Here is a 26,277-nt window from a genome sequence, read left to right on the forward strand (position 1 = left end):
ACCCTGGTAGTTACAAAGGGGCTTGTGTACTCTCAGTCTGGATCCACCCTGGTAGTCACCGAGGGACTTGTGTACTCTCAGTCTGGATCCCCCCTGGTAGTTACAAAGGGGCTTGTGTACACTCAGTCTGGATCCACCCTGGTAGTCACAAAAGGGCTTGTGTACTCTCAGTCTGGATCGACCCTGGTAGTCACAAAGGGGCTTGTGTACTCTCAGTCTGGATCCACCCTGGTAGTCACAAAGGGGCTTGTGTACTCTCAGTCTGGATCCACCCTGGTAGTCACCGAGGGACTTGTGTACTCTCAGTCTGGTTCCACCCTGGTAGTCACCAAGGGACTTGTGTACTCAGTCTGTATCCACCCTGGTAATCACCGAGGGACTTGTGTACTCTTAGTCTGGATCCACCCTGGTAGTCACCGGGGGGTTTGTTTACTCTCAGTCTGGATCCACCCTGGTAGTCACCGAGGGGTTTGTGTACTCTCAGTTGTATTTTTACCAGTTCGTCTTTTTTAAACGTCATCTGTAATAAAATGGTTGAAAGTTTTCATTCGCGTTTTGATTTTTACTAGTATACTGATCAAAACAACTAACCAGCAAGTTTAAGAATATCTTACAAATTACTAAAAGTATATTTTTGAAAGTGTGCATACTTTTCAACCAATATGCTGTTAATACGGTATCAAAATCTTCAGGAATATCAAACAGTGCAATGATAAAATTTTATTCATTTTACGGCCTCATTCTGCTCTTTAAAAAAGTAACAAAATATACATGAACTTTGTGATTTTATAAAACGAGTGAATACAATTGATTAAGAATACAGAGTATTTACTAGAAAATGTCAGAGTAATATTACATGTAACTGCCATTTTTAGACAGCACACGTCAACAATTTTATTTTGTTTCTGTTATCATAAAATGAACATTTCTTATTCATAATTCTAAACATGTAGTACATTTATTCCGACTATTCAAACCTGGGCTCAATTTATAAAATGAATATAATTAGCATACATGTAGCATAGTGTCAGTATTTTAACAGTTTGTAGAGCAGTTTTAAGCGTACTCTGGATTAAAATAAAACCCTTTTTCTTTTCAGTAAGTTTCATGGTATTATAGCGAAATAAGAAATGGCTGGTGATTTGTTGTGGTCAGTATTGACACATTAGAATAGATTTGATTAAGAAGACGACATCGCCTTTAATGACAAAATTTTAGATATAGAATTATATCGATACAGACATCAGTAAATCAGTTATTGTTAAGGGGACTCATATTGCTACATTCACAATTCATACAGAAATGCGGAAGGGGTGCATATTCAAGAAATCAATGGTGGGAAAATAAAAAACATATTGCTAAACTGATATAATACTGATGGACACCTGTAATATTCAGTATTTTGTGGATAAGGATGTGGTACTATGAATGTAATAGGAAAACAGAGGTCTTTGTGAAAGTACATTCAACACAAAATATTAAGCTTTTGTGTAAGAAAAAAGCAGGTTTTTTACAATAACAGTGTTTCAAATAATGTTGAAGGGATGAGATTTTCTTTCTAACACACCAGGTTTGCTTAAACATGTAAAAATTTAACGCCACGTCAGTTCATTTCGGGATGGACGCCATATTTCTCATTGATAAAAAATGTAAACAAACAAATCAGAGTTGGATTAGTATTGCAAGTGCATGACATGACATTCTACACAATGAATACCTTAGAACAGATATCTAAGATGCTACACAGGTCAGGCGGGTTAAATGCATAATGTCGATCACTTGAAATTCATCTTGAAAAGGTGGTTAATTTTAGTTTATTTACATGGTTTTTAATTTTCCCACGACTTCTCGGCGATTCACTGCAAATGTATTACTGCGCCGGACGAAAGGTAACTCTAATAAACAACGGGAGACAACTTAGGTGTCAGCACGTGTACGATTTTTAAAAAAAACATGTCGATGATTATAATTTCTCATCAAATAATGAATTCTATTCAGATATTCGTCTTTAATATTATAAAATTATTAATTTCTGTGGACATTTGTCAAAAAATATTACTTACAGTGGACTACTTTGCGCATTAAACTGGTTTCCGATTCAGTTGTGCGGCACTTCCGTTATACTTTTTGACAACAATAACAAAACACAAAATGAGTCAATAAAGTCACTTATAAACCGACTGCTACTTAAATCAGTGTAAGTAAAGTTGTTGTTACAACATTATACATGTTCGTTACGTTATGAGATAAAGTTTATCTTGAACTGCATAATCCATTAATTACGTTTAGATGATATTGCATTTACAACTTATCTGACACCGTTTTTTACGTGAATGACAACATTCTCGTGCAACTCGTGCAAACAGAGTTATGAAAAGTATGGTGGAGAATTCAAGGACACATTATAAATGACATCAAAGTGAGTATAACTGTATATTCGTCCAGTTTTGATCATTGACATTCCTGCTGTGTATTAGTATCTTCTGTGAACAAGATAAGAATGTTACTTTTGCACATATACACATTGATTGGACCTCTCAACCAAATTTCATACCTTATTTTAGGGATTTTTAAGACAATACATTTTCAAAAGTTTGTTGAATGTGTTTTGATATTTAAGTGCATTGTAGTTCATGAATACCAAGTTAAAAATTAATAATGGCATCATTTCTAGGCCTTTATTGTAAGCCACTAGACTTCTGTAACGATAAATGTTTAATGTATTAAGGGGAATATACTTTTTTAGTTTTGGAATGTGGCATTCCTTGACCACCGTATCTTTTCTTATGCACTACTTTGTAAACAAACTAAATAATGTGTTTTAGCTCACATATGCTAAGTAAGCAGTGAACTTATTTCACATTCTTTCTTAAAATTAGAATCTGTAGGACATTGATAAATGTTTGGACAAGGTGAAGCACTATTATTTTCGCACCAAAATGTCTTAATTGTTGACTTTGAATGTATACAAGAAGTCTTATGTAATTCAACAATAACTTTCTTGTTTCAGTTTTTCTCATTTTTATTTTAGTGAGCAATCCTTTGTGTACTTATAACAGTTGAAACAGTATTCATTTCATTTACCAAAACCTTGTACTTTTTTGCAGGTAAATTTTATAATACCCCACCCACTTTTTTTCTAATTTCAAAGTATGCGTCCCCTTAAAATAAAATGTTTATAAATCAAACGCATCTATGTAGCATACAACAAATTCTTTGTTTATTCTTAACAAAAATACAATAAAGTTATATGGAAAATACAATAGCTTAACATTGATATATTAAGACGACATGTATGTAATTCTGTCGAGTTTCTGTGGACATTTAAAATATTCACATACATGCGAATGACTATATCTATTTTATCTTACTTTGCTATAGTTAAAAACAGTTTGAACAAACGACATATCTTACCTTTTCCTTGTTTATTTGTCGAAGTATTGAAACATATACTTGTGCTGTAAACAATCCAGCTAAACGCTCTGAACTGTGTTCAGGAACTGACATCTGTAGCCTGGAAACGACTTACGTTTGAACGTCAAGTTAAGCTACGTCATAACTTTTCTCCTTACTTATGACATCACTTGGGCTAAACGTCAAGTATAAAAGTTACCAATACTGCAACAACAGCGGAAACGATCTACTCACACGCCAAGTCGCTACAATGTATTGTGATTTGCCACTTAGTTCAATTTGGCTAGTACTTTGAATCCGTAATGATTACATTTTACTCGGACTTAATCATAGACTCCCTGTGTAAAATCTAAAAATTTTAACTAAAATAAAGGTATTAAATCAGTATAATGTTTAACTGAAACTTCAAAGTTTTGATGTTTGTAGCATCATCTGGGACATAGGCAGTGAAAAAACTTAATTTGATTTCTAAAAAAAAATGTGTGATATTTATTTCTAAAGTCACTATATTTTCATTGAAAATGTACTTCATTGTACCCAAGTGGAAACCATGTAAGCAGCATTCACAGTGCTGTGAACACTAGAAGATGGGCAATGTTCAGTAAGCCACATTCACAGTGCCGTGAATAATAGAAGTGAGTAGTGTTCCGTAAGAAGCGTTCACAATGCCGTGAACACTAGAAAATGAGCAATGTTCAGTAAGCAGCATTCACAGAGCCGTGAAAACTAGAAGATGAGGAATGTTCAGTAAACAGTATTAACAGAGCCGTGAACACTAGCCGATGAAAAATGTTCAGTTAGCAGGATTTACAGTGCCGTGCCGTGAACAATGTTCAGTAATCAGCATTCAGAGTGCCATGAACACTAGAAGATTAGCAATGTTCAGTAAGTCATATTCACAGTGCCGTGAACACTAGAAGTGAGCAATATTCAGTAAGAAGCATTCACAGTGCCGTGAGCACTAGATGATGAGCAATGTTCAGTAAGCCGCATCCAAAGTGCGATGAACACTAGAAGATAAGCAATGTTCAGTAAGCAGCACTCACAGTGCCATGAAGACTAGAAGATGAGCAATTATCAGTAAGCCGTATTCATATTGCTGAGAACACTAGAAGCGACTTGCGTTCAGTAAGAAGCATTCACTATGTAGTGAACACTAAAAGATAAGCAATGTTCAGTAAGCAGCATTCACAGTGAAGGGAATACTTGTAGGTGAGCAATGTTCAGTAAGCCACATTCATAGTGAACACTAGAAGATGAGCAATGTTCAGTAAGCCACATTCACAGTGCCGTGAACACTAGAAGATGAGGAATGTTCAGTAAGCAGCATTCACAGAGCCGTGAACACTAGCCGATGAGAAATGTTCATTAAGCCGCATTTCCAGTGTCGTGAACACTACAAGATGAACAATGTTCAGTAAGCAGCATTCAGAGTGATATGAACACTAGAAGTGGGCAATGTTCTGTACCAGTACAAACCTTTTCTCTGCAAGTAACTGCCAACTTCCCCACATAAATTATAAGAGGTTGAGGACGAATGATATCAGACACAATGTCTTTTATCAAATCGTCATGGAGAACATACGCCCCGCCCGGGGATCGAACTCGCGACTCCGCGATCCGTAGACGAATGCTCTCCCTACTAAGCTAAGCGGGTGTGCTAAAACGATAGGTAGACGGGTAGACGGGTAGGTGGACTGGCTGTACTCATCGCTATTACACGGCGCTGAGTTAACAAACAGTAGGGAATCTAGTGGTAGTATATTCATGGCATGCAATGTTCAGCAAATAGCATTCACAGTGCCATGAACAGTAACAGCTGAGAAATGTTCAGTAAGCCGTATTCACAGTGTCGTAAACACTAGCAAATCAGCAAAGTTCAGCAAATAGCATTCACAGTGCCGTGAATACTTACAAATGAACCGCATTCACAGTGCCGTGAACACTAGCATGTGAGAAATGTTCAGTAAGCCGCATTCACAGTGACGTAAACACTATCACTTGAGAATTGTTCAGACAGCCGCGTTCACAATGCCGTGAACACTATCATATGATCAATGTTCAGTAAAAAGCAGCATTCACAATGCCGTGAACACAGTCACGTTAGCAATGCCCAGTAAGCAGCATTCACAATGCCGTGAACACTAGCAGATAAGCAATGTTCTGTAAGCTTATTCATAGTGACATGAACACTAGCAAACGAGTAATGTTTAGTAAGCCACATTCACAGTGCCGTGAACACTAGCAGGTGAGAAATGTTCTGTAAGCAGCATTCACGGTGCCGTCAATCCTAGCTGGTGAGAAATGTTCTGTAAGCCGCATTCACAGTGACGTAGACACTGGCAAATAAGCTATGTTCAGAAATCAGCGTTTACAGTGTCGTGAACACTGGCAAGTGAGAAATGTTCAGTAAGCCACATTCACAGTGCCGTGGAAAATAATAGTAATAATAATAATATGTGCATTTTTAATTCTGAATCCTATTTTATTCACCGATTGCTTGGTTATGTACTATACTATTAGAAACTGAAACTAAAACTGAATAATTTGATTAAACGCCCATTTCTATACAGTGACATGTTCAAAGGCGTTGTACAAACAACAGCCTTATTCAAACAAAAAGTCATGACTGCATCACTCTTCCTGAGGTTATTTTACCCCCATTGCGAATACCAGTGCTTAATGCCTTACATGATACGCCCAGACGGCATCGTTTTCATATAATTTATATAACTGTCATATGAAAAATAACCAATTACAATTATTTTCAGTGAAAAATGCGCATTTGTTTGTTCTAAATCACTAAAAGCAATGTAAAACTTAAGGCAAGTTGTAGTGCTGTGTTTGCCTAGTTTAGATACAGTATAAAGAGTGTTTTATTTATGATGCTGTATTTGGCTCGAATGGATATTGCATGAGCCATGTCAATGAAAATGTTATTCGAAGAGTTGATCATGGCAGTTTTTGATACTGGCCGGAATGATGTTTTCTCTTTTTGAAGATCACATAAATAATAAGCATACTGATTCCGCAGTATACAGTACCCACGGCAGCTATGTAAAATATTAGATTATACGACCCTGTTACATCAACGCTGTAACCACCCAGATATCCACCTATTATATCCCCTGTACCCATTATCACATTAGTTACAGCAACTGTCGTTGGAAAGCTTTCTGACCCTCGAAGCTCCAGTTGCAAAGACGGTAGAAATACTATAACTATACTAGCTGATAAGCCTCGGAGTATCATCGACAAGAACATTCCCCAGTATACTGGCGAGGCAATAACGCCAATATGGGCTACAGCCCAGAGGATAAATCCGTAACACATGTGTATTTCCGGTCGTGTATTTGAATAAAATTTCAAAAATACGGCATACATAATTCTGCCAGCAAATCCAAATATTCCGTTAAGAGAGAGCAAAGTTGCGCCCGACTGGACTCCAAAGCCTTTAAGAACAGCGACGTCCACAACGAACCATAGTTCAACCGGACCAAATGTTACAAATATAAATGATGACACCATGTAGACCATGAAGGCACTGTCGGTCAAAAAGCTCGCAACAGACGTCGTATCGCCTTTGGTCTTGGTTTCCCTTCCAGTTTGAAAATATCTTTTGGAAAAATGAATAATTATTCCACATGGAATGCTGTTTAGATACGCTAGGGCACTCAAAATTAGCAAACATCCACTCCATGAATATGCTTCGATTAAAGCGTCAGCAATGTATGGCATTGCAGTCTGTCCAATTGTAGAACCCAATGTCAGAATACCAAGAGCAAATTTTCTGTTATTAACAAACGTCCAGTTGATAACTATTGATGAAACGAGGATATTAACACTTGCAAATAAAGCCGTGACAACTCCTACAAGGGCAATAACTGTGCCAATATCACTTGCCAGACTCCCACAAGCCATTGCAACAGCAGCAAAGGCAGCAGCTGCCATTACGCATGCGCCAGTGTCGTACTTTGTTACGATATTTCTGAAGAGAAGTCCACCGCCTAGAAATAAACGGAAATACATGACAGAAACTGTTTGCTTTCATTTTACTACCTCGCCGTTTTTGTGTGACATCATTTAAGAAAGTCAGGAAAAACATATATACATACATACATACATACATTTTCTTAAACACAAACGTACTTTTCTATTCAAGTGTGACCATTTTAGATATAAAATAGAATTGTCTGCCTTATTTTGTCTTATTGTTGCTTTGTCGCAATTTTGACTTGTCTAAATCTTTCCAACAGTGTATAATTGTAAAAAATATCAAATCAATTTATAAGTATTATGTAATCTTGGATTTGAAATTCTTGCGTCATTTTTAATTTCAAAAAAAAAAAAAAAAAAAAAATGTCATACTTGATTACAATAAAATATGAGATTCAAGGGCACGATTTTTGTGTAGAATTATATCTATGGTTGTTGTTGTTGGTTCTGAACAAATGCCCGAGCGGAAACTTACTCCTTAGAGATTAACCATTCGGAACTGCTTGGTGATTAAATAAAATACTAGTACCTAATGTAATGCCCATGTACAATCCTTGAACAAGTGCCGCCTCTGATCGTAGACACTGGAATGCCGATATCAGCTCCACATAAACAACCCCGAGAGCAGAAGCCATTCCAAAACTCGACAAACTCATATACATGCAAGCCGCCATTACTATTACCCCACGTGATCTTGGCGCGTGTATCTTCCCTCCATTTTGGGTATCTCCATCAACACTTTCGCTTGAAAGCGTCGAATTTGACAAAACTTTCCTCGATTTATTCCCTGACAGAAGAAAAGAAGCTTCGGTTTCCCGTTCGTAGCTGGCATATGTAAAAGACACTTCAATGTCACTATTATCTTCAACAACTAAAGGCATTATGAATTACTATGATGTCTCGATGAATCACAGAAATACATCCAAATTAGTGAGAAATAGTCTTAAATCCATGATATGTTACTTTGTTTTAAAGAAGCTGTTTAAAGTTTTTCATTATGATTTAATAAGATGTACTGGATAGTGTTCTCATTCATTTCAAAATTACCATGATAACATATTTGAGAGTGTCTTTGAATAGAAAACGTGATTAATCAAGATATTTATAAAATCATGCTATGCAGTAACAATACAGTTACTACTATGTCTTGCCCTGTGCACACATCAACTACAAAACGATGATGCATATTCAGTTAACGCAGCACTTTTAAACTTTACACACATATTTAGAAAAATATCTATTGGTAAGTGGATGTGAAAATTACAGAAAATGATCAAATTATGGATCACATCATTTTGTTTATTCTAATACATTTGTCGGTTGTGAATTAGTCTCATAATGCGATTTAATAAATAAAATTCATTTACAAGAGGGTCCTGCAAAAAGTTCTGTTACTAATGGGCTTCAGTAGTTTTATCCCAGATATTTTTAAAACGCTTCAATGCACTTCCAAGAACGGTGTGTCCAGTTGCTAACGATATCCGTTTATTTCGTACAAGTTGCTTTTCAAATGTCCGAGTTGTTTGAAATTGAAGTACATGCAGTCATATACACTAACCAATTTACTTGTCACATTGTAATATGAACGAAAAGTGCATTAGGCTTGATATAGATTCAAAGCAGATATTTCATGAACTTCGTGGTACATGTGGACCTCAGGCAATTTCAGTGCGCACAGGTTTTAGGCGGGTTAAAGCTTTAAAAGCTGGAACATTATTTGTCGAAAGTGATATCCGTTCTGGTAGGCCTAAAACCTCTGTTACAAAGGCAAACATCGCTGCTGTAAAGGGTATGGTTGAACAGGATGCACGATTATCGGTGAAAGATATAGCCAGTTGTACTGGAATATCAGAAGGCAATGTGCAAACAATTCTGAAAAAGTGTTTGCGCTAGGTGGGTACCTCATTTGCTCACCGAGGAGCAAAAGAACAACGCGTTAATGTGCCCGGGAACTTCTGAAAACCTACAAAGGCTGTAATAGTCGTGTTATTTCTAACTTGCTAACAGGTGACGAAACCTGGGTGCACATGTTTGAGCCACAGAAAAGGGCTGATAATAAGCAATGGAAGTGAAATTATCAAAAATGCCAATGTACATATTGCCAAGAAAACCATTAGTTGGAAGAAGATGTTGTACGCAATTTTCTTCAATTTTAGTGGGCCAGTCATTCAACTGGACGATCCTACAAGAAATATGTACTGAAGAAAGTGAAAAGGTTTTACAATAAAAAACTCCAAGCAAAGGATTGCTAGGAGTTCATCTTATACACGACAGTGCCTTTTTGAGGCTTCTGAAAAGGTGGGAGTTGTAAACCATCCACCTTACCTTATTCACCTTACCTGAATCCCTGCAATATTTTTGATTTCCAAGGCTTAAGAAAATTGCTTTCAAGAAAGAAATATAAGTCCAGAAGTTCTCTTGGCAGCGCCATTCATCAGTATGTTAAACAGATCTATGCCAACAGAAGACTATTTATGTGCTTTTCGCGAATGGGTTAAAAGGTTACAATAGCGTGTTTCGGTAAAAGGGGAATACTTTGATGATTTGTAATAAAAATAATTTTAAGAAATCTGAACCCAATGACAAAATGATTTTAATAAAACGTAGAACTTAAGAAATCCAAACCCAATGATAAATTTTTTGCAGGACCCTCGTGTAAGTTACTCGGTCAAATTTTCTCGCTCGACAGAATCTGTTTTTTTTTTTCAGAAAAAAACAGCCTTGACAGCTAAGGACGAACTGTATTAAGACGTCATCGCACAGACAAAACACAACTGTGATCATAAATACATGGGCGTGTTTGATGTATGCGTGAAACCCGAACACTTAAAACATTTAAATGTACTTGATACATAAATGTAAACTGGTACATCGCGGTTATCTCAGACTGAGAAAATAACAATCTACATTTGGCAATGATTTAGTCATACTAAACTAGAAAACCTCTTACACTGTAATTATGACCTGTTCTTATTTGGAACCTTTGTCAAAGATCTATGACCACAGTTTAAATAAAAATTAGCTAAGCAAAACCAAAAATATCCGGGCCCATTCTCTGCCAGCCTATTATCCTTTGTGTGAAAATGTAAAATTCACAGTTTTCTTCTCATTCGAGCTTATGTAATTAGTAACTTTTTTCAGCGAAATGATAAACGCATCGATCGGCATGTCGTTACAGTGTACAATGTAGTTTTGTGAGATTTATAGGCATTGTTCTAGTTGTTGTAACATTCATGTCTGAGTATCAAAATATTTTGAAATCTTTTAAAATAGCTCAAAACTGTGAAGAGTAAGATCGCAATAAAAGTTTTATTTACCTTTAGTAGACTGCATTGGAGTACTAATGTCGCTCGATCATATTCCGAAAAATGTATACACATTATTGATTGCATTAGTCTTTCGTGAAAATTGAATTCATAAACAAATCTATGACTGTTTATTAGCTATTTTCACGCAATTCACAGTGCCGTGATAACTAGCAGGTGAGAAATGTTAACTAAGCCGCATTCACAGTGCCGTGAACAGTAGAAGATGAGCAATGTTTAGTAAGAAGCATTTACAGTGCCGTGAGCGCTAGGAGATGAGAAATATTCAGAAAGCAGAGCAGCATTTACAGTGTCGTGAACACTAGAAAATGAGCAATGTTTAGTAAGAAGCATTCACAGCGCCGTGTACACTATCAGATGAGCAATGTTCAGTAAGCAGCATCCACAGTACCGTGAACACTTGAATATGAGCAAAGTTCAGTAAGAAGCTTTCAGAGTGCCGTGAACACTAGAAGACGAGTAATGTTCAGTAAGCAGGATACAGAGTGCTGTGAACACTAGAAGATGAGCAATGTTCAAAAAGAAGAATACACAGTGCCGTGAACACTAGAAGATGAGCATGTTCAGTAAGTAACATTCACAGTGCCGTGAACACTAGAAGACGAGCATGTTCAGTAAGTAACATTCACAGTGCCGTGAACACTAGAAGACGAGCATGTTCAGTAAGTAACATTCACAGTGCCGTGAACACTAGAAGACGAGCATGTTCAGTAAGTAACATTCACAGTGCCGTGAACACTAGAAGACGAGCATGTTCAGTAAGTAACATTCACAGTGCCGTCAACACTAGAAGATGAGCAATGTTCAGTAATGTAGCATTCACTAGCAAATAAGCAATGTTCAGTAAGCCGCATGCACAGTGTAGTGAACACTTCAAGATAAGCAATGTTCAGTAAGCCGCATTCACAGTGTCGCGACTAGAAGATGAGCAACGTTCAGTTAGAAGCATTCATAGTGCCGTGAACAATAGCAGATGAGCAATGTTCAGTAAGTATCATTCACAGTGTCATGAACACTAGAAGATGATCAAAGTTCAGTAAGCAGCATTCAGAGTGCCGTGAACACTAACAAATGAACAATATTCAGTAAGAAGCATACAGAGTGTCGTGAACACTAACAAATGATCAATGTTCAGTAAGCCGCATTCAGAGTACCGTTAACACTAGAAAATGAGCAATGGTCGTAAGCAGCATTCAGAGTGCCGAGAACACTAGTAGATGAGCAATATTCAGTAAGAAGTATTCACAGTGCCGTGAACACTAGCAGATGAGCAATGTTCAGTAAGCCGCATTCAGAGTGCCGTGAACAATAGAAGATGAGCAATGTTTAGTAAGTATCATTCACAGTGCCGTGAACACTAGAATATGAGCAATGGTCAGTAAGCATCATCCAGAGTGCCGTGAGCACTAGCAAATGAGCAATGTTCAGTAAGAAGCATTCAGAGTGTCGTGAACACTAGAAGATGAGCAATGTTCAGTAAGTATCATTCACAGTGTCGTGAACACTAGAAGATAATCAATGTTCAGTAAGCCGCATTCAGATTGCCGTGAACACTAAACGATGAGCAATGATCATTAAGCAGCATTCTGAGTGCCGTGAATACTTGCAAATAAGCAATATTCAGTGAGAAGCATTCAGAGTTCCGTGAACACTAGAAGATGATCAATGTTTATTAAGCCGCATTCAGAGTGCCGTGAACACTAGAAAATGAGCAACGTTCAGTAAGAAGCATTCAGAGTGCTGTGAACACTAGCAAATGATCAATGTTCAGTTAGAAGCATTGAAAGTGCGGTGAACAATAGAAGATGATCAATGTTCAGAAAGTATCATTCACAGTGTCCTGAACACAAGACGATGGTCAATTTCAGTAAGACGCATTCAAAGTGCAGTGAACACTAGAAGATGAGCAGTGATCAGTAAGCAGCATCCAGAGTGCCGTGAACACTAGCAAATGATCAATGCTCAGTAAGAAGCATTCAGAGTGTCGTGAACACTAGAAGATGATCAATGTTCAGTAAGCATTATTCAGAATGTCGTGAACACTAGGAAATGAGCAATGTTCAGGAAGAAGCATTCAGAGTGTCGTGAACACTAGCCTATGAGCAATGTTCAGTAAGAAGCATTCAGAGTGCCGTGAACACTAGAAGACGAGCTATGTTCAGTAAGCATCATTCAGAGTGCCGTGAACACCAGCAAATGAGCAGTATTCAGTAAGAAGCATTTACAATGCCGTGAACAATAGAAGATGAGCAATGTTCAGTAAGCAGCATTCAGAGTGTCGTGAACACTTGAAGATGAGCAATGTTCAGTAAGAAGCATTCAGAGTACCATGAACACTAGAAGATAAGCCATGTTCAGTAAGCAGCACATACAGTGCCATGAACACTAGAAAATGAGCAATATTCAGCAAGACGCATTCAGAGTGTCGTGAACACTACAAGTTGAGCAATGTTCAATAAGCAGCACTTACAGTGCCGTGAATCATGAAAAATGAGCAATGTCCAGTAAGAAGTATTCAGAGTGCCGTGAACACTAGCAAATGTGGAATGTTCAGTAAGAAGAATTCACAGTGAACACTAGCAGATGAGCAAATATATACTATTGCGACGTCAGAACTCATCGACGAGTGTAGTAGTGTCCGACACCAGGGTGATTATTTTTTCACTTTTGAAGAAACGTATCGTAATTTACATAGCATGCAGTTTTTCTTTAGTCTTTGGGACACATAAGACTTTGAAATATTCATTTCATTTTTAAAATAATTATTATGAATACACACAGTCTTATGATCACGTCTCTAATCTATGTAAAAATGAAAGAACAAAGTTACTAGTACCTGAGACACTATACATGTACTGTACATTTTAATGCCTTTTCTTTCATCAAGAGGTGTAAAATGTACGGGACATTCCATGTGTTGAAAGAACATGTATCAACAAAGAGAAAAAAAAGCAAATAATTATGTGCATTTTTAATTCTGAATATTTTCACTGATTCCTTAGTTATGTACTCCAAAATGGGTCATATATTATTAGGATCGTTTTCGTACAATTTATATAACTGCCATATGAACAATAACCAATTTCAATTATTTTCAGTGAAAAATGATACTTAAATAACAGACAGAAGGACAGAAATTCGCACTTTTGTTCTCAACCACTATAAGCAATGTAAAACATAAGGGACGTTGTAGTGCTGTGTTCGCCTAGATCAAATGTTACAACATTAACTTTATTTGGAATGCTGCATTCGGCTCGAGTGGATATTGCATGACACGGGTCAATGAAAACGTTATTCGAAGAGTCTGTTGATCATGGTAGATTTTGATACTGGCCGGAATGACGTTTTCTCCTTTTGAAGATCACATAAATAATAAGCATACTGATTCCGCAGTATACAGTACCCACGGCAGCTATGTAGAATATTAGATTATACGACCCTGTTACATCAACGCTGTACCCGCCCAGATATCCACCTACTATATCCCCTATACCCATTATCATATATGATATAGCAACTGTCGTTGGAAAGTTTTCTGACCCTCGAAGCTCCAGTTGCAAAGATGGTATAAATACTATAACTACACTGGCTGATAAGCCTCGGAGTGTCATCGACAAGAACATTCCCCAGTAAACTGGCGAGGCAATTACACCGAGGTGGGCAACAGCCCAAATGATAAACCCGTAACACATGTGTATTTCCGGTCGAGTATTTGGATAAAATTTCAAAAATATGACAGACATAATTCTGCCGGAAAATCCAAATATTCCGTTAAGAGAGAGCAAAGTTGCGCCCGACTGAACCCCAAAGCCTTTAAGAACAGCGACGTCCACAACGAACCATAGTTCAACCGGACCAAATGTTATAAATATAAATGATGACACCATGTAGACCATGAAAGCACTGTCAGTGAAAAAGCTCGCAACAGACGTGCTATCGCCTTTAGTGTCGGCTTTCCCTCCTGTATGAAAATATCTTTTGGAAAAATGAATAATTAATCCACATGGAATGCTGTTTAGATACGCAAGAGCACTCAAAATTAGCAAACATCCACTCCATGAATATGCTTCGACTAAAGCATCAACAATGTATGGCATAGCAGTCTGTCCAATGGCAGAGCCCAATGTCAAAATACCGAGGGCAAATTTACTGTTGTTAACAAATGTCCAGTTGATAACTATTGACGAAGTGAGGATATCAACACTTGCAAATAAAGCCGTGACAACTCCTACAAGGGCAATAACTGTGCTAATGTCACCTGCCATACTCCCAAAAGCCATTGCAATGGCAGCGGCGATGGAAGCTGCCATTACGCATGCGCCAGTGTCATACTTTGTGATGACCTTTCTGCAGAAAAGTCCACCACCTAGAAATAAATACTAAACTTTAACAGAAGCCATTTATATTTATCTTACTACGTAGGCATTGTAACTAAAAATACAAACTTTAAGTAGGAACTATCTATTTTAGATGTATGTGTAGCTAACTGCATCAAAGTACGTAGACTGAAAACATTATTGAAATATTATTTTCTGAAAAGTGTTATTTGAGCTGAAAAAATGATCCCGAGGAAAATATTTGGAAAAAATAGAGACAACTCTTCTAAGACTTTATAGTAATTTTAGATGGCTATTGACCTAGTACCTCATGCAAACTATGCACTTTTTACCTCTAGGCAGGGAACAAGCATGCATAATTGCCACAAGTATTAGCAATCTGAATAGAAAATTATGTAAAGATCAAATAACTTCATGCCCTATGGAAAGTGTGACATTTTCTGTGGTGAAATCTGTCAGCAAACAGACGATTTTTTGAAAAGTCAAAACCCACAGAATTTCACAAGGAAAAATATGTTGAAATAGCTACTGCTGGAAAGAGAACAATCTCTACTACCCATATATATGCGTCAAAGTATGGGGAAATATCTAGAAATATGAGAAAATCAAAGAAATCAATTTCAGGACTGTTGAATTCATGACTGTCTTATGCATAGCATTTAACATAGATAGGTTACTTTTCCATTGCACTGGTATATTAACATGAACAGGATAAGGATTAACAAACGTTGTTCACTCAACAATTTCACTATATAAACAAATTGTTTCCATTGTGGAAAGAGAGCTTAGAGTAAGTCTGTATACTACGTCACATTTTTGTATGACGTATCATTTACGAAAGTCAGAAAAACTCTACATACATACATACATACATACATACATACGTTTTCTTAAACGCAAATGAATTTTGCTATAGAATTGTCTGCTTTACATTACTCTGTCTTATTATTGTTTTGTTGTCGCAAAATTCGCCAATTTTGACTTGTCTAAATCTTTCCTACAATGGATTGTACGAAATTTTCAATTTACTAGTATTTTGCAATCTTGGGATTCTTTTAAGAAATTTCAAACAACTGTTTCTGAAAGATCTAAATTACAATAAAATATTAGATTCGAGTGCCGGATTTTTGTGTAGAAATATACCTATGGTTATTGTTGTTGATTTTAAACAAATGCTGGAGCGGAAATTTACTCCTTAGAGATTGACCATTCAGAACTGCTTGGTGATTAAATAAGATACTAGTACCTAATGTAAATCCCATGTACAAGCCCTGAACAAGTGCTGCCTCTGATCGTAGACACTGGAATGCCGATATCAGCTCCACATAAACAACCCCGAGAGCAGAAGACATTCCAAAACTCGACATGCTCATATACATACAAGCCGCCATTACCATTACACCATGTGATCTTGGCGCGTGCATCTTCCCTCCATTTGTGGTATCTCCATCAACACTCTCGTTTGAAAGCGTCGAATTTGACAAATTTTTTCTCGATTTATTCCCTGATAGACGAAAAGAAGCTTCGGTTTCCCGTTCGTAGCTGGCATATGTAAAATACACTTCGATGTCACTATTATCTTCAACAACTAAAGGCATTATGAACTCTAGTTCAATAACATTAAACTTGCACAGGTAGCCTTTTAATATTTGGACGTTCAACATGTCCCTGTGTCAAGTTTAATCGAATGTCAGCCATTCGCATAGCACAGATTACGACTTTATTTTACTGAAGTGTAATGTAGGAAAACTCTCAAACACGTGAAACATTGGTTTACCGTAACTGAAACTGCACCAACAATCACTTCCCCGACGCATTTCACAGAAACTTCTAGCGTAATTTATTGAAATATCATGAACAATACAACTCCGGATAAATATATAGAATCAATTATACATGTTTAGACGAAAACAAATACGTTTAGCCTACGACACTTGTGAAAAATCTGCGGCCATTATTTAACGCATGGGTACCGCCGAACGCATGTGGGCTAGCCTTTTAAACTGCTTTGATAGGACTTTACAACTAATTTAAGTAACTTTTATTAAAATTACAACCAATATATGCTGATTACACCCATCGATTATAAACATATGCATACTACATAGACAATACGTTAGTAACGGGCCGCATTTTTTTTCAAATCCGACCGTGAGAATATTTTTTCGTCAAAATTTAATCTTTATAATAAAGAAGATTTGACAGTTCGTGTTGTGTTGTGAAAGTGAATGGATGTAAATTTCATTGTCAAAGTGCGGACTGATCTTCAATATCTTCAGTAAGACAGTATGTGCAATTGATGTGTAAATTAAGTTTCTTTGTCCGTTGTTGGTATTTAGCTATCGCTTTCAAGTCACTTCTACCGTGAACTTGTAAAACCTTCCGCAAGAACTTTTGCGGAAAGCTCTACCGGGAAATTCATACTTTCGATAAAACGTCGGACTATGTGAAATGTCAAAATCGTAAAATATTGAAGTCCGGCGTTTATTTATAGAACTATATGAACTCCTATTACGTTTCCATGAATCACAGAAATACATCCAAATTAGTGATAAATAGCCTTAAATCCATGATATGTTACTTTGTTTTAAATGAAGCTGTTTTGAGTTATTTATTATGATTCAATTAGATGTACTGGATAGTGTTCTCATTAATTTCAAAATTACCATGATACCATATTCGAGCGTGTCTTTGAATAGAAAACGTGATTAATAGATATATTTATAAAATCATGCTATACAGTAACAATACAGTATGTACTATGTCTTGCACTGTGCACACATCAACTACAATACGCTGATTCATATTCAGTTAACGTAGCACTTTTAAATTTTACACACATTTAGAAGTGGATGTGAAAACTACCGAAAAGGATCAAATTATGCGATCACATCATCTTGTTTATTCTAATACATTTATCGGTTGTGAATAAGTCGTACAATACGATTTAATAAATAAAATTCATTTATACGAGGATCCTGCAAAAAGTTGTGTCACTAATTAATGGACTTCCGTAGTTTTATCCCAGGTATTTTTTAAAACGCTTCATTGCACTTCCAAGAATGATGTGTCCAATAGCTAATGATATCCGTTTATTTCGTGCAAGTTGCTTTTCAAATGACAGAGTTATTTCAAATTGAAATAAATGCATGTAGGCATATACACTAAGCAATTTACTTGTCATATTGTAAAACAATTCTGAAAAAAATGTTTGGACCTGAGAAAAGTTTTCGCTACGTGGGTACCTCATTTGCTCACCGAGGAGCAAAAGAAACAACGCCTTAATGTGCCCGGGAACTTTTGAAAACCTTCAAAGGCTGTAATAGTCGGCTTTTTTCTAACTTGCTAACAAGCGGCGAAACCCAGGTGCACATGTTTGAGCCACAGAGATGGGCTGATAATAAGCAGTGGCAGTGAAATTATCAAAAATGCCCCATGTATTGCCAAGAGAATCATAAGTTCGAAGAAGATTCTTGAAAGTGCCTTGTCCATCTGGTCATACAGTCACTGAACGATCCTACAAGAACTCTGAACTGAAGAAAATGAAAAGGTTTTACAATAAGAAACGTCCAAGCAAAGGATGGACAGGAGTCCATCTTATACACGACAACGCCTCCTCGCACACGTGCGAGGTTGTTAAGTCTTTTTGGTCTTCTGAAAGGGTGTGAGTTGTAAACCATCCGCCTTATTCACCTGACCTGAGTCCCTGCAACGTTTTTTTAATTTCCATGGCTGAAGAAAATGCTTTCTTGAAAGAAATAAAACTTAAAAACTCTGAACCCAATGACAAAAAAAAAATTGATAAAATGACGCACTTAAGAAATTTGCAGGACCCTCTTATAAGTTACTCGCTCAAATTTTCCTGGTAGGCTGGACCTGTTTTATTTTTATCTGGAACAGCCTTGACAGCTAAGGACGAAATGGTTTAAGAAGTCATCGCACAGACAAAACACAACTGTAATCATAAATACATGGGCGTGTTTGAAGTACGCGTGGAACCCGTACACTTAAAGCATGAAAAAGTATTTCATACATAAATGTAAACTTCTACATCTCAGACTGAGACTTAACAACCTAGAAAACCTCTTACACTGTAATTATGACCTGTTCTGATTTGGAACCTTTGTCAAAGGTCTATGATCACAGATTAAATAAAAATTAGCTTAGCAAAACCAAAAATATCCGGACCCATTCTGTGCCGGTCTATTATCCATTGTGTGAAAATGTTAAACTCACAGTGTCGTGAACACTAGAAGATGATCACTGTTCAGTAAGCCGCATTCAGAGTGCCGTGAACACTAGAAGATGAGCAATGGTCAGTAAGCAGCATCCAGAGTGCCGTGAGCACTAGCAAATGAGCAATGTTCAGTAAGAAGCATTCAGAGTGCCGTGAACACTAGCAAATTAGCAGTGTTCACTTAAAAGTATTCATAGTGTCTTGAACAATAGAAGATGTGCAATGTTCAGTAAGCCGCATTCTGAGTGCCATGAACACTAGAAGCCGAACAATGTTCAGTAAGCCGCATTCAGAGTGTCGTGAACACTTGAAGATAAGCAATGTTCAGTAAGCCACATTCAGAGTGCCGTAAACACTAGAAAATGACCAATGGTCATAAAGCCGCATTCGGAGTGCCGTGAACACTGGCAATTGAGCAATGTTCAGGTAAAAGCATACATCATGTCGTGAACAATAGAAGATGAACAATGTTCCGTAAGTATCACTCACTGTGACGTGAACACTAGAAGATGATCAATGTTCAGTAAGCCGCATTCAGGGTGCCGTGAACACTAGAAGATGGGCAAAGATCATTAAGCAGCATTCAGAGTGCCATGAATACTAGCAAATAAGCAATATTCAGTAAGAAGCATTCAGATTGTCGTGAACACTAGAAAATGATCAATGTTCAGTAAGCCGATTCAGAGTGCCGTGAACACTAGAAAATGAGCGATGTTCAGTAAGAAGGTTTCAGAGTGCCGTGAACACTAGCAAATGACCAATGTTCAGTTAGAGGCATTGATAGTACCGTGAACAATAGGAGATGATACATGTTCAGAAAGTATCATTCACAGTGTCGTGAACACTAGAAGATGATCAATTACAGTAAGCTGCATTCAAAGTGTAGTGAACACTAGAAGATGAGCAATGTTCAATAGGCATCATTCAGAGTTCCGTCAACTCTAGCAAATGAGCACTCTCCAGGAAGAAGCATTCAGAGTGCCGTGAACACTAGCAGATGAGCAATGTTTAGTAATAAGCATTCAGAGTGCCGTGAAAAATAGAAAACGGGCAATGTTCAGTAATAAGCATTCAGAGTGCCGTGAACAGTGAACAACAGAAGCTGAGCAATATTCAGCCAGCCTCATTCAGAGTGTTGTGAACACTAGAAGATGAGCAACGCTCAATTAGCATCATTCAGAGTGCCATGAACACTAGCAAATGAGCAATGTTCAGTAAGAATCATTCAGAGTGCCGTGAACAATAGAAGATGGGCAATGTTCAGTAAGCAGCATTTAAAGTGCAGTGAAAACTAACAAATGAGCAATGTTCAGTAACACGGGTACTAAACAGTGCCTGCGGCACTGCCTGTGCCGACGAGGATTGAAGGCACTTCGCTTCCTGTACCGCAGGTACTTCGTCAATGTTTACAAAACGAGCGAGATCGGTGAGTGATTTTTGTCATTTTTATCATTTTGTAACTGCATGAAGCATTTTTTCAAAAATCGGGGAATGTAGCGGGGTGTAAATGTATCTTATCTACATATCCATGCTTAAATTTGTGGCAAAAGATCAAATTCCTAGAAACGTAAGGACAAATAAGTTTAGAATGAAACCTGATTTTTTCACATCAGTGACTGTTTAGACTCATTTCTTTTCGCTGACCAAAACGATGCCGTCTCTGCCGTCGTAAATCATATTTATAAATGACATGTGATCTGCTAAAACATAAAATGTGTCCAGAAAATTCCGAATTTGAACGTTATGCCAATTTTGAAAAAGTGCCGCAGGCATTTCGACGATGCCGCAGCCCATTCGAGGTGCCGCAGGCACTTCTAAAAGTTTCATAAATTTGACCCATAACTAACCAAATCTCAAATAACTCGCATTCGTACGATTAAATTTTATATTCACAAATATAAAAAAGTATAGCAATCGGTTTATCTCCGCGGGTAATCTTAAACTCTAGTACGCGATTGTTCCGGTCAGTTAATTTCCCAAACATTATGCTTTTTGAAAATTGCCTTCTCTGTCCGTCCTATGCTGCCCGATATGTTATTCTTTTTTTCAAAGTTTTGTTTGCAGGAAACGAATAGGTTTTTACGTACATGTAAAAATTCTCCAGTTTGATCGTTTATGAGCTATACTTATATAAGTTCTCCAATTTTCTGAAAACATTTTTACAATATATATATATATATTTTTGTAGATATACTTAACATTTCCAGGAAAAGTTAGGCTATTAAAATAACTACAGAAAATTTCAACATCAATATAGTTTCGGATTTTTATACCGAAATAACTGTCTAGCTAGTAAGTGTAAGCTGTCCACAGTGGCTCTTACACAAATGGTATCGAGATTATAATGTGAATCATCGCAATAATATTTACAGGAAAATTCTGACTATTCAGACTCTTATTAGAAAACTTCGCTTTATCACGGTAATTTCTTAAAGTATCGCGACAGCTACCTGCCTATCTCATGGCAGAGGTTATAATGCAGTAATTCGGTCAAAAATGTGCTTCCGTGGTGTAGTCGAAAGAAGTCTCTAGTAAATAGATCCCTAATTTTTCCATTTTTTCGCGCAACTGCGCGTAAATCGGGACCCAAAGAGCATTATTTCACTCGTGGAATGAATTTTTAAATAAAATAGGACACTTTTCATGCTAATACTCGCATGTTTTCGAGTTGTGTTACGTGAAAACAAAGTAGGGTTTTTATTCTGCTGGCCGCTTTCTGAAATGCGGCAATATGGGGGTACCTGACTTCAGTTGATTGCATTTCACTGCATACTATTAAACATCCCTTTTTCTTTTCGTTTACTCGAAGGAAATGTACAGGAAATCTTGTGGAAAATGGGTCTACGACGGAGTAAAAAATCTAGAAACTGTAACAAAATTGTTCTGAAGTAGCTGAATTTTATCTGAAATTTTTTATTGGTATATAGCCTATACCACCATAATGGACTGATATTTAAAGCGTACAAAGGTTTGGTCCCTTTTATTTTACAACTAAAAGTCAATTTACTACAGTATCATGGGTGCATTTAGTTTCTGCTTTCTGCCCTTCTGTTTTTTTCTCTGTCGCAGTCTTCCATTTGTCTAGTTTCGGCCAAATTTATGTCCCGATTACTTTTTGAAAAGTGCCTGCGGCACCTCGAAGGGGCTGCGGCATCGTCGAAATGCCTGCGGCCACTTTTCCGAAATTGGCATAACGTTCAAATTCGGAATTTTCTGGACACATTTTATTTTTAGCAGATCACTGTCATTTATAAATTATTTACGAGGGCAGAACGACATCGTTTGGGTCAGCGAAAAGAAATCGAGTCAAAAACAGTCACTGATGTAAAAAAAATCACTTTTCATTCCCAACTTACTTGTCCTTTACGTTTCTAGGAATTTGATCTTTTGCCAAAAATTTAGCACGGATATGTAGATAAGATACTTCTACACCCCGCAAACTTTTCCCCGATTTTTGAAAAAATGCTTCATGCAGTTACAAAATGATAAAAAATGACAAAAATCACTCACTGATCTCGCTCGTTTTGTAAACATTAAACAAAGTACCTGCGGTTAAGGAAGCGAAGTGCCTTCAATCCTCGTCGGCACAGGCAGTACCGCAGGCACTGTTTAGTACCCGTGAGTAAGCAGCATTCAGATTGCTAGGAACACTAGCAAATGAGCAATGTTCAGTAAGCCGCATTCACAGTTTCGTGAACACAAGAAGATGAGCAATGTTGAGTAAGCCGCATTCAGAGTGTCGTGAACACTTGAAGATGAGCAATGTTCAGTAAGAAGCATTCAGAGTACCGTGAACACTAGAAGATAAGCAATATTCAGTAAGCAGCACTTACAGTGCCGTGAACACTAGAAAATGAGCAATAATCAGTAAGAAGCAGTCAGAGTGCCATGAACACTAGCAAATGAGCAATGTTCAATAAACAGCACTGACAGAGCCGTGAACCATGGAAAATGAGCAATGTTCAGTAAGAAGCATTCAGAGTGCCATGAACACTAGCAAATGTGGAATGTTCAGTAAGAAGCATTCACAGTGAACACTAGCAGATGAGCAAAAGTATACTATTGTCACGTCAGAACTCATCGACGAATGAAGTAGTGTCCGACACCAGGGTGGTTATATTTTCACTTTTGAAGAAACGTATTGTAATTTACATAGCATGCAGTTTTTCTTTCGCCTTTGGCACACAAAAGACTTTGAAATATCCATTTCATTTTAAAATTATGAATACACACAGTCTTATGACCACTCTAATCTATGTAAAAATGAAAGAAAAATGCTTACTAGTACCTGAGACACTATACTGTACATTTCAATGCCTTTTTTTCATCACGAGGTGTAAAATGTACGGGACATCCTTGCTTCTATGTGTTGAAAGAACATGTAGCAACAAATAGAAAAAAAACCTAATTATGTGCATTTTTAATTCTGAATATTTTCACTGATTCCTTAGTTATGTACTCCGAAATGAGTCATATATTATTAGGATCGTTTTCATACAATTTATATAACTGCCATATGAAAAATAACCAATTGCAATTATTTTCAGTGAAAAATTATACTTAAATAACAGACAGAAGGACAGAAATGCGTACTTTTGTTCTCAACATCTATAAGCAATGTAAAACATAAGGGACGTTGTAGTGCTGTGTTCGCCTAGATCAAATGTTACAACATTAGCTTTATTTGGAATGCTGCATTCGGCTCGAGTGGATATTGCATGACACGGGTCAATGAAAACGTTATTCAAAGAGTCTGTTGATCATGGTATATTTTGATGCTGGCCGGAATGATGTTTTCTCCTTTTGAAGATCAAATAAATAATAAGCATACTGATTCCGCAGTATACAGTACCAACGGAAGCTATGTAAAATAACAAATTATACGACCCTGTTACATCAACGCTGTAACCACCCAGATATCCACCTACTATATCCCCTATACCCATTATCACATTAGTAACAGCAACTGTCGTTGGGAAGCTATCTGGCCCTCGAAGCTCCAGTTGCAAAGACGGTAGAAATACTATAACTATACTAGCTGATAAGCCTCGGAGTATCATCGACAAAAACATTTCCCAGTATACTGGCGAGGCAATAACGCCAATATGGGCTACAGCCCAAAGGATAAACCCGTAACACGTATATTTCCGGTCGAGTATTTGGATAAAATTTCAAAAATGCGATAGTCATTATTCTGCCGGCAAAGCCGAATATTCCATTAATAGAGAGCAAAGTTGCGCCTGACTGAACCCCAAAGCCCTTAAGTACAGCGACGTCCACAACGAACCAAAATTCCACCGGACCAAATGTTACAAATATAAATGATGACACCATGTAGACCATGAAAGCACTGTCAGTCAAAAAGCTCGCAACAGACGTGATATCGCCTTTAGTGTCGGCTTTCCCTCCTGTATGAAAATATCTTTTGGAAAAAAGAATAATTAAACCACACGGAATGCTGTTTAGATACGCCAGAGCACTCAAAATTAGCAAACATCCACTCCATGAATATGCTTCGACTAAAGCATCAACAATGTATGGCATTGCAGTCTGTCCAATGGAAGAACCCAATGTCAAAATACCGAGGGCAAATTTACTGTTGTTAACAAATGTCCAGTTGATAACTATTGACGAAGTGAGGAAATTAACGCTTGCAAATAAACCTGTGACAACTCCCACAAGGGTAATTACTGTGCCAATGTCACCTGCCATACTCCCACAAGCCATTGCAACACCAGCAAAAACAGCAGCTGCCATTACGCATGCGCCAGTGTCATACTTTGTTACGACCTTCCTGAAGAGAAGTCCACCACCTAGAAATAAATACTAAAATTCAACAGAAGCCGTTTATATTTATCTTACTTCGTCACTTTTGTGTGACGTATCATTTACGGAAGTCATGAAAAACCTACATTCCTACATGCATATGTACATACTGTATACATCATATGTACATACTGCATACATACATACATACATACATACATACAGACATACATGCGTTTTCTTAAACGCAAACGAATTTTGCTGTCCATGTGTGACCTTTTTCAGATGTAAAATAGAATTGTCTGCTTTACTTTAATGTGTCTTATTATTGTCTTGCTGTCGCAAGTTTCGCCCATTTTGACTTGTCTGAATATTTCCTACAATGGATTGTAAGAAATTTTCAATTTACTAGAATTTTGCAATCTTGGATTAGAAATGTTTACGTCTCTTTAGAAATTTCAAATAACATTTTCTGAATTATCTAAATTACAATAAAATATTAGATTCGAGTGCCAGAATTTTGTGTAGATATTTAGCTATGGTTATTGTTGTTGATTTTAAACAAATGCTGGAGCGGAAACTTACTTCTTAGAGATTGACCATTCAGAACTGCTTGGTGAATAAATAAAATACTAGTACCTAATGTAATGCCCATGTACAAGCCCTGAACAAGTGCTGCTTCTGATCGTAGACACTGGAATGCCGATATCAGCTCCACATAAACAACCCCGAGAGCAGAAGCCATTCCAACACTCGAGAAGCTCATATACGTGCAAGCCGCTATTACTATTACACCACGTGATCTTGGCGCGTGCATCTTCCCTCCATTTGCGGTATCTCCATCAACACTCTTGTTTGAAAGAGTCGAACTTGATAAAACTTTCCTCGATTTATTCCCTGACAGAAGAAAAGAAGCTTCGGTTTCCCGTTCGTAACTGGCATATGTAAAAGACACTGCAAGGTCGCTAGTGTCTTTGACAACCAAAGGCATAATAAATTACTATGACGTTTCGATGAATCACAGAAATACATCCAAGTAATGAATAACCTTAAATCCATGATATTTTACTTTTTTCAATGAAGTTGTTTTGAGTTATCCCTTATAGTTCAATTAGATGTACTGGGTAGGGTTCTCATTCATTTCAAAATTACCATGATAACATATTTGAGTGTGTCTTTGAATAGAGCACGTGATTAATCA

The 26,277-nt window shown here is 37.2% G+C and overlaps 2 protein-coding genes across 4 annotated transcripts; both read right to left on the reverse strand.

The window, feature by feature from the left end:
* Positions 1-387: 387 nt before the first annotated feature.
* LOC128545991 (monocarboxylate transporter 3-like) lies at positions 388-13,543 on the reverse strand. Of its 2 annotated transcripts, XR_008369733.1 has the most exons (3): positions 7,940-13,543; positions 3,415-7,421; positions 388-520 (listed from the first exon to the last, which is right to left on the reverse strand). XR_008369733.1 is itself a non-coding variant. In XM_053536268.1 (2 exons), exons 1-2 carry the CDS (start codon positions 8,289-8,291, stop codon positions 6,367-6,369), a joined length of 1,407 nt encoding a protein of 468 aa, XP_053392243.1. In that variant the 5' UTR covers positions 8,292-13,543; the 3' UTR covers positions 2,037-6,366. The 2 variants fall into 2 exon arrangements, 1 of the variants encoding a protein (XP_053392243.1); XM_053536268.1 differs by lacking the exon at positions 388-520 and having other exon boundaries at positions 2,037-7,421.
* A 152-nt stretch (positions 13,544-13,695) lies between these two features.
* LOC128546135 (uncharacterized) lies at positions 13,696-25,922 on the reverse strand. Of its 2 annotated transcripts, none has more exons than XM_053536285.1 (2): positions 25,716-25,922; positions 13,696-15,102 (listed from the first exon to the last, which is right to left on the reverse strand). In XM_053536285.1, exons 1-2 carry the CDS (start codon positions 25,891-25,893, stop codon positions 14,048-14,050), a joined length of 1,233 nt encoding a protein of 410 aa, XP_053392260.1. In that variant the 5' UTR covers positions 25,894-25,922; the 3' UTR covers positions 13,696-14,047. The 2 variants fall into 2 exon arrangements, with proteins under 2 accessions (XP_053392260.1, XP_053392253.1); XM_053536278.1 differs by lacking the exon at positions 25,716-25,922 and adding an exon at positions 16,320-16,674.
* Between the last annotated feature and the right edge of the window lie 355 nt (positions 25,923-26,277).

This window comes from Mercenaria mercenaria, chromosome 2 (genome assembly GCF_021730395.1).
Source record: "Mercenaria mercenaria strain notata chromosome 2, MADL_Memer_1, whole genome shotgun sequence".
Taxonomy (NCBI): Eukaryota; Metazoa; Mollusca; class Bivalvia; order Venerida; family Veneridae; genus Mercenaria; species Mercenaria mercenaria.

Excerpts from the sequence above, each read along its gene's own strand:
- LOC128545991 (XM_053536268.1), bottom strand. The coding sequence starts at position 8,291 with ATGCCTTTAGTTGTTGAAGATAATAGTGACATTGAAGTGTCTTTTACA. Across the intron at positions 7,422-7,939 it reads GTACATGGGCATTACATTAG|GCGGTGGACTTCTCTTCAGA; the intron begins GTACTAGTATTT and ends GTTTATTTCTAG.
- LOC128546135 (XM_053536278.1), bottom strand. The coding sequence starts at position 16,671 with ATGCCTTTAGTTGTTGAAGATAATAGTGACATCGAAGTGTATTTTACA. Across the intron at positions 15,103-16,319 it reads GTACATGGGATTTACATTAG|GTGGTGGACTTTTCTGCAGA; the intron begins GTACTAGTATCT and ends ATTTATTTCTAG.